General features: G+C 43.9%; 1 protein-coding gene across 3 annotated transcripts in view; it reads left to right on the top strand.

The window, feature by feature from the left end:
- The window catches only part of UBR1 (ubiquitin protein ligase E3 component n-recognin 1), a 361652-nt gene that overhangs the window by 189063 nt on the left and 155946 nt on the right, over window positions 1-16643 (top strand). For 2 of the 3 annotated variants that reach the window (XM_073577633.1, XM_073577631.1), the window contains exons 18-20: window positions 2067-2132; window positions 5414-5518; window positions 14777-14840. In XM_073577633.1, the coding sequence (XP_073433734.1) occupies window positions 2067-2132; window positions 5414-5518; window positions 14777-14840 (235 nt within the window). The remainder of the gene's footprint in view (window positions 1-2066; window positions 2133-5413; window positions 5519-14776; window positions 14841-16643) is intronic. The other variant, XM_073577632.1, reaches the window with a different exon arrangement.

Raw genomic sequence — 16643 nt, 5'->3', positions numbered from 1 at the left:
GATACTGACTGCTGAGCCGTGTATCTATTCCTATCCTGTGTGATACTGTCTGCTGAGCCGTGTATCTATTCCTATCCTGTATGATACAGTCTGCTGAGCCGTGCATCTAATCCTCTCCTGTGTGATACTGACTGCTGAACCGTGTATCTAATCCTCTCCTGTGTGATACTCTCTGCTGAGCCGTGTATCTAATTCTCTGCCGTGTGATACTGCTCTCCTTGAATACTCTGTGCTGCTGTCACCCTGCTGGTTTTATGTGTGGTCTACATGGTGGTATTGTGTATGATCTATATGGCGGCATTGTGTGTGAAGTATATGGCGGTATTTGTGATCTGTTATAAGGGGACCCATTCTAGGGTGGTCCTGGCTGAACACCTGCACACGGGTCAGGGATAATAGGTGCAGTCAGGGGAGGGCTGGTGAGGCAGCTGAAGAGAGGGGTCTCATTTTTATCGTTACTGTATGGCTCCATTCCCCCCCAGCCTGCTTCCCAGCGTCACCCCGGACTGCGCCTGTCGCCTCGCTTTCACACATCGCCAGGACAGAATCTGAGGAGGGGAATGGGGTCTTGCATGCAAAGTCTGGATCAGAACAGGCCATCAATCAGCAGAAATGTTTCCTGGATTTCTGTGCTGCTGTCTCCCTGCTCCTCCCCATATATCTCCCTCTGTGTCCCCCATAGACCGCGCACTGCTCTCCTGAAATACTCTGTTCTGCTGTCACCCTGCTCCTCCCCATATATCTCCCTCTGTGCCCCCCATAGACCAGCGCACTGCTCTCCTGAAATACTCTGTGCTGCTGTCACCCTGCTCCCAGAATCCTTGCTGCCTGCCATCCTCGGTGACCGAAGACCCTATTCCTCTCCTCAGATCCTGTCCTGGCGATGTGTGAAAGCGAGGCGACAGGGGCCTGATATATGGAGGAAGGAGCATGGTGACAGCAGCACAGAGTATTTCAGGAGAGCAGTGTGCTGGTCTGTGGGGGGCGCCCTGTTCGGTGCCAGGGATTGTACATAGAGCTCTGTGTTTTATACACATGGATGGACCGTCTTGTCTGCTCCACAGAAATCCAGGAAACATTTCTGCTGATTGATGACCTGTTCTGATCCAGACTTTACATGAAAAGACAGTCAGTAACTTTGCAGGCCCCATCAAAATGGCTGCTCACTGTGTTCCTAAATGTCATCCTCACTTTTCCCTTAGCAAGCACCCAGTAGGGGAGGAGAGGAGTGACACCACACCTATGTCAGCAGATTCCACCCATACAGTGTCCATTTTAGGGCATGATCATATATCAAAATCAAACATCATGGACACTGTACGCCCATAATTACTGCAGGACAGTAGTGAGCTAGTTGTACACTAGGTTTTTGTGCCAAACTTCAGTAGCTGCTCCCCCTAGTGTTAACAAGTGGAAATACCAAACTTTTTAAAATTTTTCATATTTTACAAAATTAAAAACAAATGATAATATTTTTAAGAATATGTAAACATTAATTCTTTACATTTTTTCAATTGCTGAAAAATTGCTGAAAATTTTTTTGGGGGATGACACCTTCCCTTTAAGCACAAAAAATCACTGCCCTCTGGGCAAAACATCAATACTGTAGCACTACTTGCAGGCCTTGCACTAGTGGGGGTCAGCCCACTCAGGGTTAGCAATGTCCTTGAACAAGCACCATGTGCACACTCTCCTGGAGCCTTCCTCCACAGGCCCTCAACAGCCCAGACTATCCCTGGGGTTCATCTATTTAAGCCCAGACCATGTGACTCCTCAACCTTGACTGATCACTTGACTGTGACATCAGCCAGGTCCTGCCAGCACACGGCATGCTGGCTCTGTAGGTGGAGATATGGGGCGACACTTTCCCACCCACTATATGAATGTCCCCCTAAAAACCAGCCCATAACTTGCCTTAACCCTTGCAACACTTACTATGCTGGAGGAAATAAAACTCTAGATTTTAGGTCTCTGACGCCATTAGGTGTAGTGAAACATATCTCCCCTCTATTACATTACCAGTGACTGTCACAGTGCTTATAAAACTTTTACTATTTTCCATCTAGGTTTTCTACTACTCAGATGTCAAATGCAGAGAGGAGATGTATGATAAAGACATTGTGATGTTGCAGGTATTTACTGCTAATCTATGAAGTTATAATCCCCATTTCTTTGATATATGAATATCTGTTCTTTATGCACGACCAAACCACTGGTCCAGTCTGCCCCACATTTGGCGCACAAGTTAATTGGGTGCTTTTGACAAGGTTTCAGATCTCTAGGATCTACTATTATCCACATATTAAACAAACCACAGAAATGGATCTTGATTGCAGACATCAAAAAAACAGGGATGGCATGATAAAAAAAGCCTTTATTTAATCAATTGGCAACAAACGGATAATGTGCAAGATTGAAAGAAAGTGCCAGTATGGCACTCCGCTTATTAAAATTAACTGCAAATATGCATGGGGACTGCAAGTTTATTCACATAAATAATTAAATATAATATACAAATATATCTTATTATACCAAAAACCACGGTGTTTAAAAATAAAAATTAATGATATGCATATATCTTTAAAAAACATATACCATTAGAGACTGCTTATTGTGAGCAGCACAATGGTATAAATACCCAAATTAATCACAAAAATTCATTCCATGACCCAATATAATATAAAGTCATGTTAATCAAATCCATATAAAGGAAAGCTAATATATTAAAGTGCAAATATATATAAAATGGATTACAGAAAGTGCCAATCTGTGTATATCTCTATAAGAATAAAAAGCCAAAGTGCAAAGAAAATATGTAACACAACTGTGTATAAGTATATAGAGCGCTGCTGAGAAATGTGAAAAAACAGTGCTGGAATTAATATTAAGGTGTATTACCTGTTGGTATAAAGAGAGACCCCGTGTGGTGGTGCCAGGCACTCCCCGACACGCGTTTCGGAACCAGCGTCCTTCGTCCCCCTGCATATTATATGCATAATTGTTGCACATTTTAATATATTTTTCACGGTGTGTCCCACTGTTACTATTATCCACATATTTACAACAAAATCAGAATACAGAAGTAGTTAAATTTCTGCTCACAACTTGGATATTTTGGCTCCATATCCATAGGAAACCATATTTTCGCATAAAATGAACAAACCGTTAATCCAAATAGTCCCTATTGTCTGTTCATGTTCCGTAAATGAGTGCAGTTACCGTCACCAAATTTGGTACATGGGTAAATCTGTAAATTCAGCAGGTTTTAGACCAGGTGCAATATGCTACTTACCTTGGCTGATATATGTAGTTATGCTCTCCGTGGCTTCCATTTTTTTTTCCTTTTAATGGCCCCTCTTGGATTAATTATAGGTTAGCAAGGTTTTTGTAACTCAAGATTATATCCTCCAATCATTACACTGGGCAAAGATGTAATCTGAATCCTCCTCGAGAGTCTTGTTTGGTGCCTAATATTAGACGTCATTCACAAACGTCTTCAGACCAGTCCTCAATGCAGTTTCTATTGTGCTCATGTTGTCTTTTCTGCTTATGGATTAGACTGAGGACAAAGCTTCCTTGGTCTCTTGTCCCATGTACAGTCATGGCCAAAAGTTTTCAGAATGACACAAATATTATATTTTCACATGATCTGCTGCTCTGGTTTTTATGTGTGTTTGTCAGATGTTTTTATCACATACAGAAATATAATTGCAATCATATTATGAGTAGCAAAAGGTTATATTGACAGTTAGAATGAGTTAATGCAGCAAGTCAATATTTGCAGTGTTGACCCTTCTTCAGGACCTCAGCAATTCTCCCTGGCATGCTCTCAATCAACTTCTGGATCAAATCCTGACTGATAGCAGTCCATTCTTGCAAAATCAGTGCTTTTATTTTGTCTGAATTTGAAGGTTTTTGTTTGTCCACCCGTCTCTTGATTGACCACAAGTTCTCAATGGGATTAAGATCTGGGGAGTTTCCAGGTCATGGTCCCATAATCTCTGTTTTGTTCCCTGAGCCATTTAGTTATCACCTTTGCTTTATGGCAAGGTGCTCCCATCATGTTGAAAAAGGCATTGTTGATCGCCAAACTGCTCTTGGACGGTTGGGAGAAGTTGCTCTTGGAGGACATTCTGGTACCATTCTTTATTCATGGCTGTGTTTTTAGGCAAGACAGAGAGAGCCCATTCCCTTGGCTGAGAAGCAACCCCACACATGAATGGTTTCAGGATGCTTGACAGTTGGCATGAGACAAGACTGGTGGTAGAGCTCACCTGGTTTTCTCCGAATAAGCCATTTTCCAGATGTCCCAAACAATCGAAAAGGAGATTCATCAGAGAAAATTACTTTACCCCAGTCCTCAGCAGTCCACTCCCTGTACCTCTTGCAGAATATCAGTCTGTCCATGATGTTTTTCCAGGAGAGAAGTGGCTTCTTTGCTGCCCTCCTTGAGACCAGGCCTTGCTCCAAGAGTCTCCGCCTCGCAGTGAGTGCAGATGCACACACCTGCCTGCTGCCATTCCTGAGCAAGCTCTGCACTGCTGGTAGCCCGATCCCGCACCTGAAACACTTTTAAGAGACGGTCCTGGTGCTTGCTGGTCTTTCTTGGGCGCCCTGGAGCCTTTTTGGCAACAAGGGAACCTCGCTCCTTGAAGTTCTTGATGATGCGATAGATTGTTGACTGAGGTGCAATCTTTCTACCTGCAATACTCTTCCCTGTTAGGCCATTTTTGTGTAGTGCAATGATGACTGCACGTGTTTCTTTAGAGATAACCATGGTTAACAGAAGAGAAACAATGATGCCAAGCACCAGCCTCCTTTTAGTGTCCAGTGGTGTCATTCTTGCTTAATCATGACAGATTGATCTCCAGCCCTGTCCTCATCAACACCCACACCTGTGCTAATGGAGCAATCACTGAAACGATGTTAGCTGGTCCTTTTAAGGCAGGGCTGCAATGATGTTGAACTGTGTTTTGGGGATAAAGTTCATTTTCTAGGCAAATATTGACTTTGGAAGTAATTGCTGTTAAGCTGATCACTCTTTATAACATTCTGGAGTATATGCAAATTGCCATTAGAAAAAATGAAGCAGTAGACTTTGTAAAAATTTAATATTTGTGTCATTCTCAAAACTTTTGGCCATGACTGTACATACGACGCAAATTCCTTGCGGTTTTAAAACTTGTGTGATGAACAAGCTGCTTTTGTCAGACAAGATTTTTAGGTTTGCAGGTGTTCCCTGTATTCACATCTATACAATAGGTAACAGGTGTATTGCTCTTCAATTTGTGTCTTGTATCCTATGTCGGCATGCTTTCGGAGTATATTTCTATTCTGCAATAAGTTTCTAAGATCAGAAAAATGGTGGAGCAACTACTATTTTTAATAACACGTTTCTGTTACCTTTTTGTAGATTGGGGCATCCTACATGGATCCAAACCATTTCTTGCTATTGGTGCTGGACAGATTTGAGCTAGTGCAGGCTTTGTCAAAAGTTTCTTTTCCAACCAAAGACATGGTAGGACTTTGACTTTCAGCTTTTTTTTTTTTTGTCAGATATTGAGCACTGGGTTTGATACACACTACATACTTTTTGTTGAGTATTCACCAAAATTCCCCAAAAATCTCTGTATTATACACTGCCCTCTCATTGCCGTATAGATTTGATTGGATTGTTCTGTCCTTGGTATAAAAAGAAGAAAAAAACTTCCAGCTTGTAACTCTGAAGTTCATGGCCATGAAAAATGTTTACGGCCCTCTTTTTAAATGTTTACTGTGTTAAGGGTTGTTCAAAAAAGAATGAAAAATAAAAAAAACTATACTTGTACCCGGAATCTACCTTCCGCCAGTGCTGCTGGCTCAGAAGAGATGGCTGTTAGTCACTTGAACTGATTGACTGCAAGGTCATGTAACTGCTGGAAGTGATGTCATCTTTTCTGGTCTGGAGGCGACAATCCGAGCTGCTGTGCTGAATCGGAAGAGTGGTATCTGGGGGGTAAGTATGCTGTCCCTTTTAATCATTATTTTTTTTTTTTTTTTTTTTTTTAATTCGTTTATTTAACAAAGAATGCATAACATACATATTGGCTTATGATGATAAAATACACACACAGCCCTTCAAGTATACAGAAAAAACAGCCAGCCAATCATTGTGAAGCATGTATATCAGTTGAGTTTCACAAGCTTTTATCATATTGTCATTCAGATAATAATAAAGAAAATTCCTAAACTACAACTACATCAACTGGTGCCTACTACTGCGCAACCTAGTATCCTATATCATTGTATCTCACATATGATGTCTCAATTTTGCGAAGTAAGGTGAGAGGAATTCCACCTCTCCCAGATCTTCTCAAACTTGCCCGGACATCCCCTATTTCTCTAACCCCCTCCACGACAGCACATAGGAGGTTGCCTCCCCATCCTGATTAGGGACAGGAAACAAGAGGTTAAATAGCCCTCTCCTTCCTCTAATCCCCAGTGTTTTCCTGTCCCTAAACCAGAATGAAGAGGTGCTATGTGCTCCGTGGATGGGGCCGGCGACATCACGGGGTTCTCCTTACCATTAGCCGGGAAGCCGGGGTCGATAGTCTTGCACCTTCCTCCCCGTTCTTGCTTCCGCCGCTGGCGGGACCCACACCATCCTCCGGCTCTTTGGCAACACTGGATGGTGAGTGGGGCTGGGGGCCTCCCGTAGCTCCCCAGCCTGGTATTCGCTTACCCCCCCCCCCCCCCGCGCGCGCCGCATGCCTGTCTCTCCTGAGCGGCATGCTCCGGAAGTGACGCGCACCACGAGGCCCGGAGACGCAACGTCGCTTCCGCCTTGCGTTCCACAGTGGAACGCACCACCATTTTGGCGGGAAATTTAAAAAAAAAAAAAAAGTGGCGCCAGGAACTTGAGGGGGAGCGATCTCATCCGATTGGATGAGGAAAAATAAGCTGGATCTCGGTTCTTATTTAAGGACCCTGATGGAAGACGCCATAAGGTAGGACAAACGTCTGCATAATGGATGCGCCTTCCCTGAAAGCTGCGTCTGCAGAGCCCAGCTCAAACCCTGGCCCAGTGAGTACACTTGGAAAAGGGTATATACCTTTTTGGTTTAGGACCCATTCTTAGGGGCCCCCCTCCTCTCTCTTTCAGGGAGACATGAACCATACACCAAAAATGGAAGAAAAACCTACAAACTGAAAAGGTGCCATCTGTAGGAAAAAACTCTCCTCCGATTATAAAAAGGCATTGTGCCAGCAGTGCACGGCAAAAATCGTACGGAAGGAACAACCATCCCTGATAGAGGAATTAAGAGGGATGATGCGACAGGAAATCCAGTCGTCCCTGTCTACCTTCTCCCAGTCATCCGGGGGGTGGGGGGCCCTCAAGTAAGAGGAAATACGCCCCTGAGGACATCTCAGATTCAGAACCCGAATCCTCAGTTTCGGCGGACTGGAGGGAAGAGGTTGAACTAACCCCATTCCAGTCAGAAGATAAGAAGTGGTTGTTTTCCTCAGACGATATGGAGGAACTACTCTCAGCAGTCAGGAACACAATGGGAGTAGAAGAAGATAGGCCACCCCGCTCAGTGCAGGATGACCTAATTGGTGGCCTGAAATCCAGACGCGGATTCTTTACTGTAAGAGCAGTGAGACTATGGAACTCTCTGCCATATGATGTAATGAGTGATTCCCTACTAAAATTTAAGAAGGGACTGGATGCCTTTCTTGAAAAGTATAATATTATAGGTTATATACACTAGTTTCCTTAATATTGCGTTGATCCAGGGAGCTAGTCTGATTGCTGTATGTGGAGTCGGGAAGGAATTTTTTTCCCCAATGTGAAGCTTACTGTTTGCCACATGGGGTTTTTTTTTGCCTTCCTCTGGATCAAAATGTTAGTGCAAGTTAGGATAGGATATGGGTTGAACTAGATGGACTTAAAGTTTCCCTTCAACCTTAACTATGTTACTATGAAAATGGTTTACCCTATCCATGATAATATCCAGAGTCTAATCCTGGAAGAATGGGAACTCCCGGAAAAGAAGCTAAGTATCCCGGGCGAAATGAAGGATCGATTTTCCCCTGGACGAAGTAGCCGTGAAACCTTGGACTGAAATTCCAAAACTGGATATCCAGGTAGCCAGAGTAGCTAAAAAGACTACGCTACCCTTCCAGGACTCCTCACAGCTGAAGACCCGCTGGACCGAAAGAAGGGTAGCCTATTGAGAAAGTCCTGGGAAGCCTCAGCGACTTCCTTGAAAACAAATGTTGCATCGGCCTCTGTAACCAGGACCCTGTACCTCTGGCTTCAGCAGCTAGGAGACCATATAAAAACGGGAACTTCGAAAGAAGATCTCCTAGCCTCTCTACCACTTCTACAGAAGGTAGCCGCCTTTTTAGCAGACTCCTCGGCGGAGTCAGTCCGTATTGCGGCAAGAACGTCCGTGCTCTCTAACACCACTTGAAGAGCCCTATGGCTAAAAATGTGGAGTGGGGATATCCTATCAAAGTTATGCTCTATCCCATTCAAGGGCGACTACGTATTTGGGCTGGCATTGGACGAACTATTAGAGAAGGTGACCGACAAGAAGAAAAACCTTTCTGAGCTGAAACCACCAAAGTAAAAACCCCATCATCCACCCCAGACTCAAACCCAGCAATATAGGGGTAAAGGGAAGACGGGATGTTGGAGCTACCCAAAAGGTGGAAGAGGCAGGAATATTTTTCACGATTCCCGTTCAGACAGACAAAAAACTACGCCAAGGAAGTAGGGGGCAGAATTGCAGATTACTTCCCGAGCTGGCAGGAGATAACGAACCAAAAAATCCTGGACTCCGTCAGATGGGGGAGAAAAAATAGAATTTTCCTCCAGCCCCCCCACAGAACTTGGAAGTTACACATCTTCCTTCAGCAAAACTGCAAAAGATTCTACATGGTGAGCTCCAAAAGATGCTATCATCAGCGGTAATCTCTCCAGTCCCAGAACTGGAACAAGGTCGGAGCCACTACTCACGACTGTTCTTAGTAAAAAAGCCAAGTGGGAAATACCGGGTCATCATCAACATGAAGAAGCTAAACAAATACGTCCGGTACCAACGCTTCAAGATGGAATCGATAAAGACTACGATACCACTGATTGGACGAGACTTTGCCATGGCGACCATAGATCTTCAAGAGGCCTATTACCACGTATCGATCCATCCCATTGGCAATATCTAAGGTTTGCAGTCACTCTAGACACGGAAGTACACCACTTCCAATTCAGAGTTCTACTCTTCGGCATCTCTTCGGCACCCCGAACATTTACAAAGATAATGGCAGAAGTGGTAGCATTCCTCAGAGGGAAGGATATATGTGTCGTCCCTTACTTAGACAATCTCCTGGTCTTGGCTCCCTCCAACACCATTCTAAGACAACACCTACAAACAGTCCTGCAGACCCTGATGTCCCTGGGCTGGATGGTAAATATGGAGAAATCAGACCTGAATCCCTCAACCAGGAAGATCTTTCTAGGTATTCTCCTGGATTCCCACAACCAAATATCTTTTCTTCCGTCCACCAAGAAGGTGGGTGTGAGATCAAAAGTTGACTCTAAAAAGTCAGAAAACAGTGTCCATAAGGTTTGCCATGTCAACATTGGGGTCAATGACTTTGTGCATCCAAGTGGTCCCCTGGGCCCAGACCCACTCAAGGATACTCCAGAGATATATCCTTTCCCGCTGGAACAAAGACCCGGAGACCCTCAATACGAGAATCTCCCTACCCCAGCATGTAAAGCGGTCTCTCAACTGGTGGCTCAACCAGGGAAATCTAGTGAAAGGGACACCCTGGATACAAGATCCCATAACGTCAATCACAACAGACTCCAGCAAACACGTCTGGGGAGCGATATCATCTCAGGGAATCTTCCAGGGACTCTGAAGATTGTATTTCCATGACTCTGGGCCAAACTACAGAGAACTGAGTGGTAGAAGAAGCCATAAAGGCAGCAGAAACATTAGTCCATGGAACCCATGTCTGAATTTACTCCAACATTATGACCACTGTGGCCCATCGACGTCATCAGGGCAGCACAAAATACGCAAGTCTGCAAAACGTTTCAGCACGGATATTCAGCTGGGCAGAACACAATCTCCAGTCCCTTTCAGGTCTCTACCTAAAAGGATCCGACAACACTGAGGCAGACTTCCTAAGCAGGACAGACTTAGATCCAGGGGGATTGTGCCCCAACGCCAGAGTATTCCATACCTTAACCAAAAAATGGGGTCTCCCAGAGGTAGACCTATTGGCGAGCCGGGAGAATGCCAAAACAAAGCATTACTTCTCCATAGGGGCGAACGAGAAACACTCATGAGTAGACGCCTTTGCTCACCCTTGGAACTTCGGACTGGCATACGCCTTTCCGCCAATTCCCCTTATACCAAGAACTCTGCAAAAGGTCAGGACAGACTGGGTCAACACTATCCTGATCGCCCCTCTCTGGCCAAAAAGGAGCTGGTTCGGAGCCCTAAAACTGATTAACTCAGAGGGTCCCCTGATCCTGCCCACGGACCGTGACCACCTACATCAAGGTCCCATTCTTCACCCGGCTCCCCACAGCCTAAGCTTGGCAGCCTGGTTTCTGAAACCACAATTCTGAAAGCCAGAGGCCTCTCAGATGCAGTTGTAGCTACAATTCAAAAAAGTAGGAAACCTATCACAAATGTCATATATTACAAAAGATGGAAAACCTTTTCAGCATGGTACGGATCCACTCCCATAGATCCCTTCCACCCCAACGTGTCAAAGATCCTAGACTTTTTACAGGACTGGTTATCCAGGGGTCTGAAACCAAGCACCTTGAAGGTACAAATATCAGCCCGAAGTTCGTTCTTCGATCAAAGCCTGGCAGAGCATCAATGGATCAGGAGGTTTGTCAGCAGCTTCCAGAATCCATCCAAATAAATCCGACATGGGACCTGAATATACTACTAAAGGGTCTAACGAACCCTTCATTTGAACCTATCGACCAGGCCCAGATAGATAAACTATCCTGGAAAACAGCACTGCTCGTAGCCCTTACAACGGCAAGGAGAGTGGGAGAAATTCAGGCTCTGTCCATCAGAGAACCCCATCTAAAAATTCTGGACGATAGGCTAATTCTTCGGCTAGACCCTTCCTTTGTGCCAAGTGTCTTCAGATTTCCACAGATCCCAGGAAATAATACTGCCCTCCTTCTGTGATAGCCCGAGGGTCGAGAGAGAAAGAGAGAGGATTCCATTCACTGGATGTCTGGCGAGCAGTTCTGACCTATTTGGAAGAGACAAAACTTTGGAGGAAAGATCAGAATCTCTTTGTTCAGTATGGCGGCCCACACAAGGGGAAGAAAGTGTCCAAAAGCTCCTTAGCTATAACTGGATCAAAAAAGCGATCCGGCCGCTTATAAAAGCCAGGATCTACCTCCTCCGGTATCCCTTAAAGCCCACTCCACCAGAGCTGTCTCCATCTCCTGGGCAGAAAAAGCTGATGCATCCATTGAGCAGATCTGCAAGGCTGCGACCTGGTCTTCAGTCCATACCTTCACGAGGCATTATAGATTAGATCTTATGTCAGTACGAGATCTAGCCTTTGGTAGGAAAGTCCTGCAAGCCGTGGTCCCTCCCTAAACCATTATCCTTTGTTATACCTCCTATGTGCTGTCGTGGAGGGGATTAGAGAAAATAGAACTACACTTATCGGTAGTTGGGTTTCTAAGACCCTCCACGACAGCACGGGTAATTTCCCCCCCCCTAACAGAATTTTGTTCATGTGACTTATGTGAATAAATTTCAAGCATTCACTCTGTGGTCCTTGGGAAAACACTGGGGATTAGAGTAAGGGGAGGGCTATTTAACCTCTTGGTTCCTGTCCCCCTAATCATGATGGGGAGGCAACCTCCTATGTGCTGTCGTGGAGGGTCTTAGAAACCCAACTATCGGTAAGTGTAGTTCTATTTTTGATATAGCGTACGTTCGTATGGAGCAATCGAGTTCACCTGGTCAATCCACATTCTAAGGGAGGGATACGAACCCCCCCCCCCCCCATCCACCGTAGTGCCAACATCTTCCTTGCCATAAATAGTGTTTCACGCAGAAAAATCCCATCATGATGACCCCAATTCTCCTCATCCCATACCCCAAACAAGCAGACCAGTGGTTCAAGAGGGACTGGGGCCTGCATCGAGGATGACAAAAGCATGGTCACCTCTATCCAATAATGTAAAATAATGGGACATTGCCAGATCATGTGAACAAAATCTGCATCTGGCGAATGACATCGCAGACAGTCTGATGATTGAAGTCAACCCATCCTGAAAAGTCGTGTCGGAGTTAAGTATGATTGATTAATTATATACAGCTGTATCATTCTATTATTAATAGATGGTGATACTCCAATTGGAGACTCCAGGATCCCCTCCCACTCCTCTCCCTGAGTATCAGGGATGAGTCTTTCCCATTTCCTTTTAATAGAGCTTATAGCAGATTCCGTTCCCACCGACAGCATGTACGTGTATAAAGAGGAGATGAGACCCTGGGGACCCTGCGAATTAAGGATTCCTATCGGAGGCAGAGAGAGTACGGTCCACACCCCTACATCTTATGTGTGATTGAAGAGCCGATCTCAGCTGTAAATAACGGAAAAACTGGGATCTCGGATTATCATGTGCAACCTGTAATTGCTCAAAAGACACCAAGGTCCCCTGAACATACAAGTGTCCCATCGAGGAGACATTGTTGCATTAAAAAATCAGTGGATGGATGGTTCGGTAGTTCTGGGAAATGATCATTATTCCACAGGGGCATTTCAGCTATAAAATCTTTAAACCCAATCGCTTTCTTAATTTGTCTCCATACTAATCGCGCCAGTCGGAACAAGGGTAGTAGATGAGGGACATTAGTCCTCTCCAACTCAAGGAAGCCTAGTGGGCAGGCAGTTTGTGCAGCATGGAGTAGGTGGCCCTCAGAATTGCGGTGGCAATTACCCGGCATCCATTTATTTAAAGCTTTAGCCTGCCCAGCCAAATAGTATAGGAAAAAAATCTGGTAACGCCGCCCCACCTCCCTTTTTTGGTTTCTGCAGGGTGGTCAATTTAAGTTTAGGCCTAGTTTTCCCCCAGATGAAAGATGTGATCTGGGAATTGAGATTTACAAAGAAGGATTTGGGTACCACTACGGCACTATGCTGAAGGGAGTAGCTGAGCTTGGGGAGTAATATTTTAATCAGGTTAATACGTCTGGCCACAGACGGCGGGAGTTTGCTCCAAGTTGTAAATTTCACTTTAACTAGTTCCAGCAGTGGGTGAATATTGAGTTGAGTCAAGCGTATTATTTAGAGATATGTATACACCCAAATATTTAAAACTAGATACAAATAGACAGCGAGGAGAGAGCCTCTAGCTGGGGCATGGGAAAGGGGTAACAGAGTGTACTTCTCCCAATTTATATATAGACCTGAGTATTTACTGAATCTATCTATAATGGCAATTACTTGTGGTAGAGTCTACTCCGCTTCATCCATAAATATCACCATATCGTCAGCATATAGACCAATGGTATCTATCTGACCCGCTATATTTATACCTCTAATGCCAGGGGAAGACCTAATACGTATTGCCAGTGCCTCAATCGTAGGGGCAAATAGGGCCGGGGAGAGGAGGCACCCTTGACGAGTCCCCCTATGTAATGGAAAAGAGACACAGAGCCATTCACTATGATACAGGCTTTGGGCTTCATATATAGTATTTTGATCCATTTTATAAAATTATCACCAAAGCCATATCTTTGTAAGCATGCGGAGAGGAAAGGCCACTCAAGAGAGTCAAAAGCTTTGGCAGCATCTAGCGATGTCAATGCCCACTTGTTATCTGGCATTAGGGAGCTATATTGGGCTATTGACTGGACCCGTCTGATGTTAATGGAAGTGCTCTTACCAGGCATAAAGCCTGTTAGATCAGAATGTATAAGGCTCAATATAATCGAATTCAGTCTGGTAGCTAGAATCTTAGGGAAAATTTTATAGTCCACATTTACTAACGAGAGAGGGCGGTAGGATCCACATTCCAAAGGGTCCTTCCCCTCCGTCTTAAGTACTATGATATTGGCTTTGTGAAAGGATTCGGGCATAGATTTCCCTTCCCAAATTCCCCGAAATACTTTAACCAACAGTGGCGTTAATATATCCCGAGATTTCCTGTACAATTCAATATGAAATCCGTCCAGCCCAGGAGCCTTCCCGGAGGCCATGTCCGTTATGGCATTTTCTATCTCCTCCGCAGTAAATTCAGCGTCCATATGTCCCTTTATCTTTATAGGCATCCCTTTTGCGTTGCTAACTTAAAGAACATCAGAAAACCTGATATATATATATTATTATGCAGCTGCTATCACATACCTGTTCTGTTCATTATAATAGGACTGATATGTGATAACTTGCTTTCTTGCAAATATCTGCAGACATGTCATTGGCCCTGCTCCCCTCCTATAATATAATGCAGTCAGATTACATCTTTAAATCATAAAAGCGAACTATTACATGTAATTTTGTGTTTGCTACGAACTGTACATTTCGACTGTGCTTCTACATATATTCTGCATCATGGCAACTATTTTTTTTCATTTGCCACAAACTTTTTTTTTTTTTTTTCTATACTTTTTTTTTTTAATATTACAAGAATGGTCTAATTAACATGTACAATCTTGTATTCCAACAGCAGTTCTGTTGTGCAGTAGTTTTCTTTTGCCTTATGTTATGTTTCTTACACACACAGGACCAGATGAGGCAGTGGAATATGCTAATTGAAGAGATGCTTTACGTTCTTATTTGCGTTATTGGTAAGAACTTGATGTTTTTGTTACAAAGGCCAGAAGGTTTGGTTACTGACGTTGGGTTAAGGTCTCCATCTATCAGATAACCACATAATTTTTTGGACTGTTAGATGCACTTTTTAGCAAGAGAAAACCTTGCTAAAATGTCACTGCGTCTTAGTCTGAAGTCGGGAGATCAGCAATGTCAGATCTCCTTTGATTGCTTGTTTTAATAATTTGATAGAGTACTGTTAAGTGCTATCCAGCCAGGAGGCTGAAATTCCCCTGTAAATGGAGCCAATATACAGCCCCAGCTACAGGAGGAATTTGGCAAAATAAAAAATGTATTTTGTTATATATTTAAAAGCCTCCTCACCCTCCCCTCCCAAAGAAAGGGGTACAGTGTATAAAAATTGAGGGGGGTAAAAATGCTGCCCATATATTAAAAATCCAGTATATAAAAATTTCCATAGTATGGGAAACAAACTAATTATTGCAGGCATTTGTGGGTGTAATAAAAAAAGGTCTAAGGGTGTGTGCAGACGCTGCAGAATCCGCTGCGGATTAATCCGCACGGGTTTTGCAAAAACCGCAGATAAACCGCAGGTCAAAAGACCTGTGGATTATCTGCGGTTTTGCCTGCGGTTTGGTCCTGCAGATTCACCATCTCCACAATGGTGGAGATAGGAACCCGCTGCGGATTCCGCAGAAAGAATTGACATGTTACTTCTTTCTGCGGTTTCAAAACCGCAGCAAATCTGCGCGGATTTTTCCGCAACGTCTACACAGCGTTTTTTTACCATTCATTTGAATGGTACTGTACACCGCAGCTAAAACTGCTGCGGGTCCGCAGCGGCCAAAACCGCTGCGGAAACGCAGCGGAATCCGCAGCGTGTGCACATACCCTAAAAATTACACGCATTTCCCTTTTTTTATGCTATGTGGTAAAAGACAAAATTAAGCCTCATAAGTAAGGAAGAAAAAAATATTTGAATTACTGGAACAGAAAAAAATAGAGATGCAAGTACCCATGCACTATAAAACGCAAAAATGTGCCTGTTAGGGAAAAATGGGAAAATAACTCATTCATGAACTGGTCAAATCTGTGTGCGTCCTTAAGGGTGACTGAGACTGCAGGCTTATGGATTCCCCCAGCTCATGTGATTCATACATGCCCCCTCTATTCCCGGGTTTGAACCCAACAAATCCCCGCAGCTCACAGTGCATTTGCTTTGGTGAGATTCATAAGTTTGTAGTTACACAGAGTGACTACAGACTTATTGGTTTTGACTGGACTACCCCTTTAACAGAGTTGTTCAGGTTTGGGGTTCAAGTCTGCAGTTATTCTAGGTGACGGCAGACTTAAAAATCCTGACAGTGTGCGCAATCATTAATCTTCAGCCCTGGGGGAGGGGGTCATGTGACCTCTAAGTATTAATTTTTTGCATAATTTCTGCCACCTTTCAACTACAGTGAAGGAAATAATTTCATCCCTTACTGATTTTGTAAGTTTGCCCACTGACATGAACATTCTGTAATTTTAAGGGTAGGTTAATTTTTCCATTGAGAGATAGAATATCAAAAATAAAATCCAGAAAATCACGTTGTATAAGTTATATAAATTTGCATTTTGCTGTGAGAAATAAGTCTGGTTTGCCAGAAGGATCAAATACTTAATACTTGGTGGCAAAACCCTTGTTGGCAAGCACAGCAGTCAGACTGTTTTTGTAGTTGATGAGTTGGGCGCACATGTCAGAAGGAATTTTGGCCCACTCCTTTTTGCAGATCATCTCTAAATCATTAAGATTTTGAGGCTGTCGCTTGCCAACT

This window comes from Dendrobates tinctorius, unplaced genomic scaffold (genome assembly GCF_039654945.1).
Source record: "Dendrobates tinctorius isolate UK_male_01 unplaced genomic scaffold, ASM3965494v1 ptg000057l, whole genome shotgun sequence".
Lineage (NCBI taxonomy): Eukaryota > Metazoa > Chordata > Amphibia > Anura > Dendrobatidae > Dendrobates > Dendrobates tinctorius.
The sequence above is the reverse complement of the archived record's forward strand: the minus strand, read 5'-3'. Positions and strand labels throughout refer to the sequence as shown.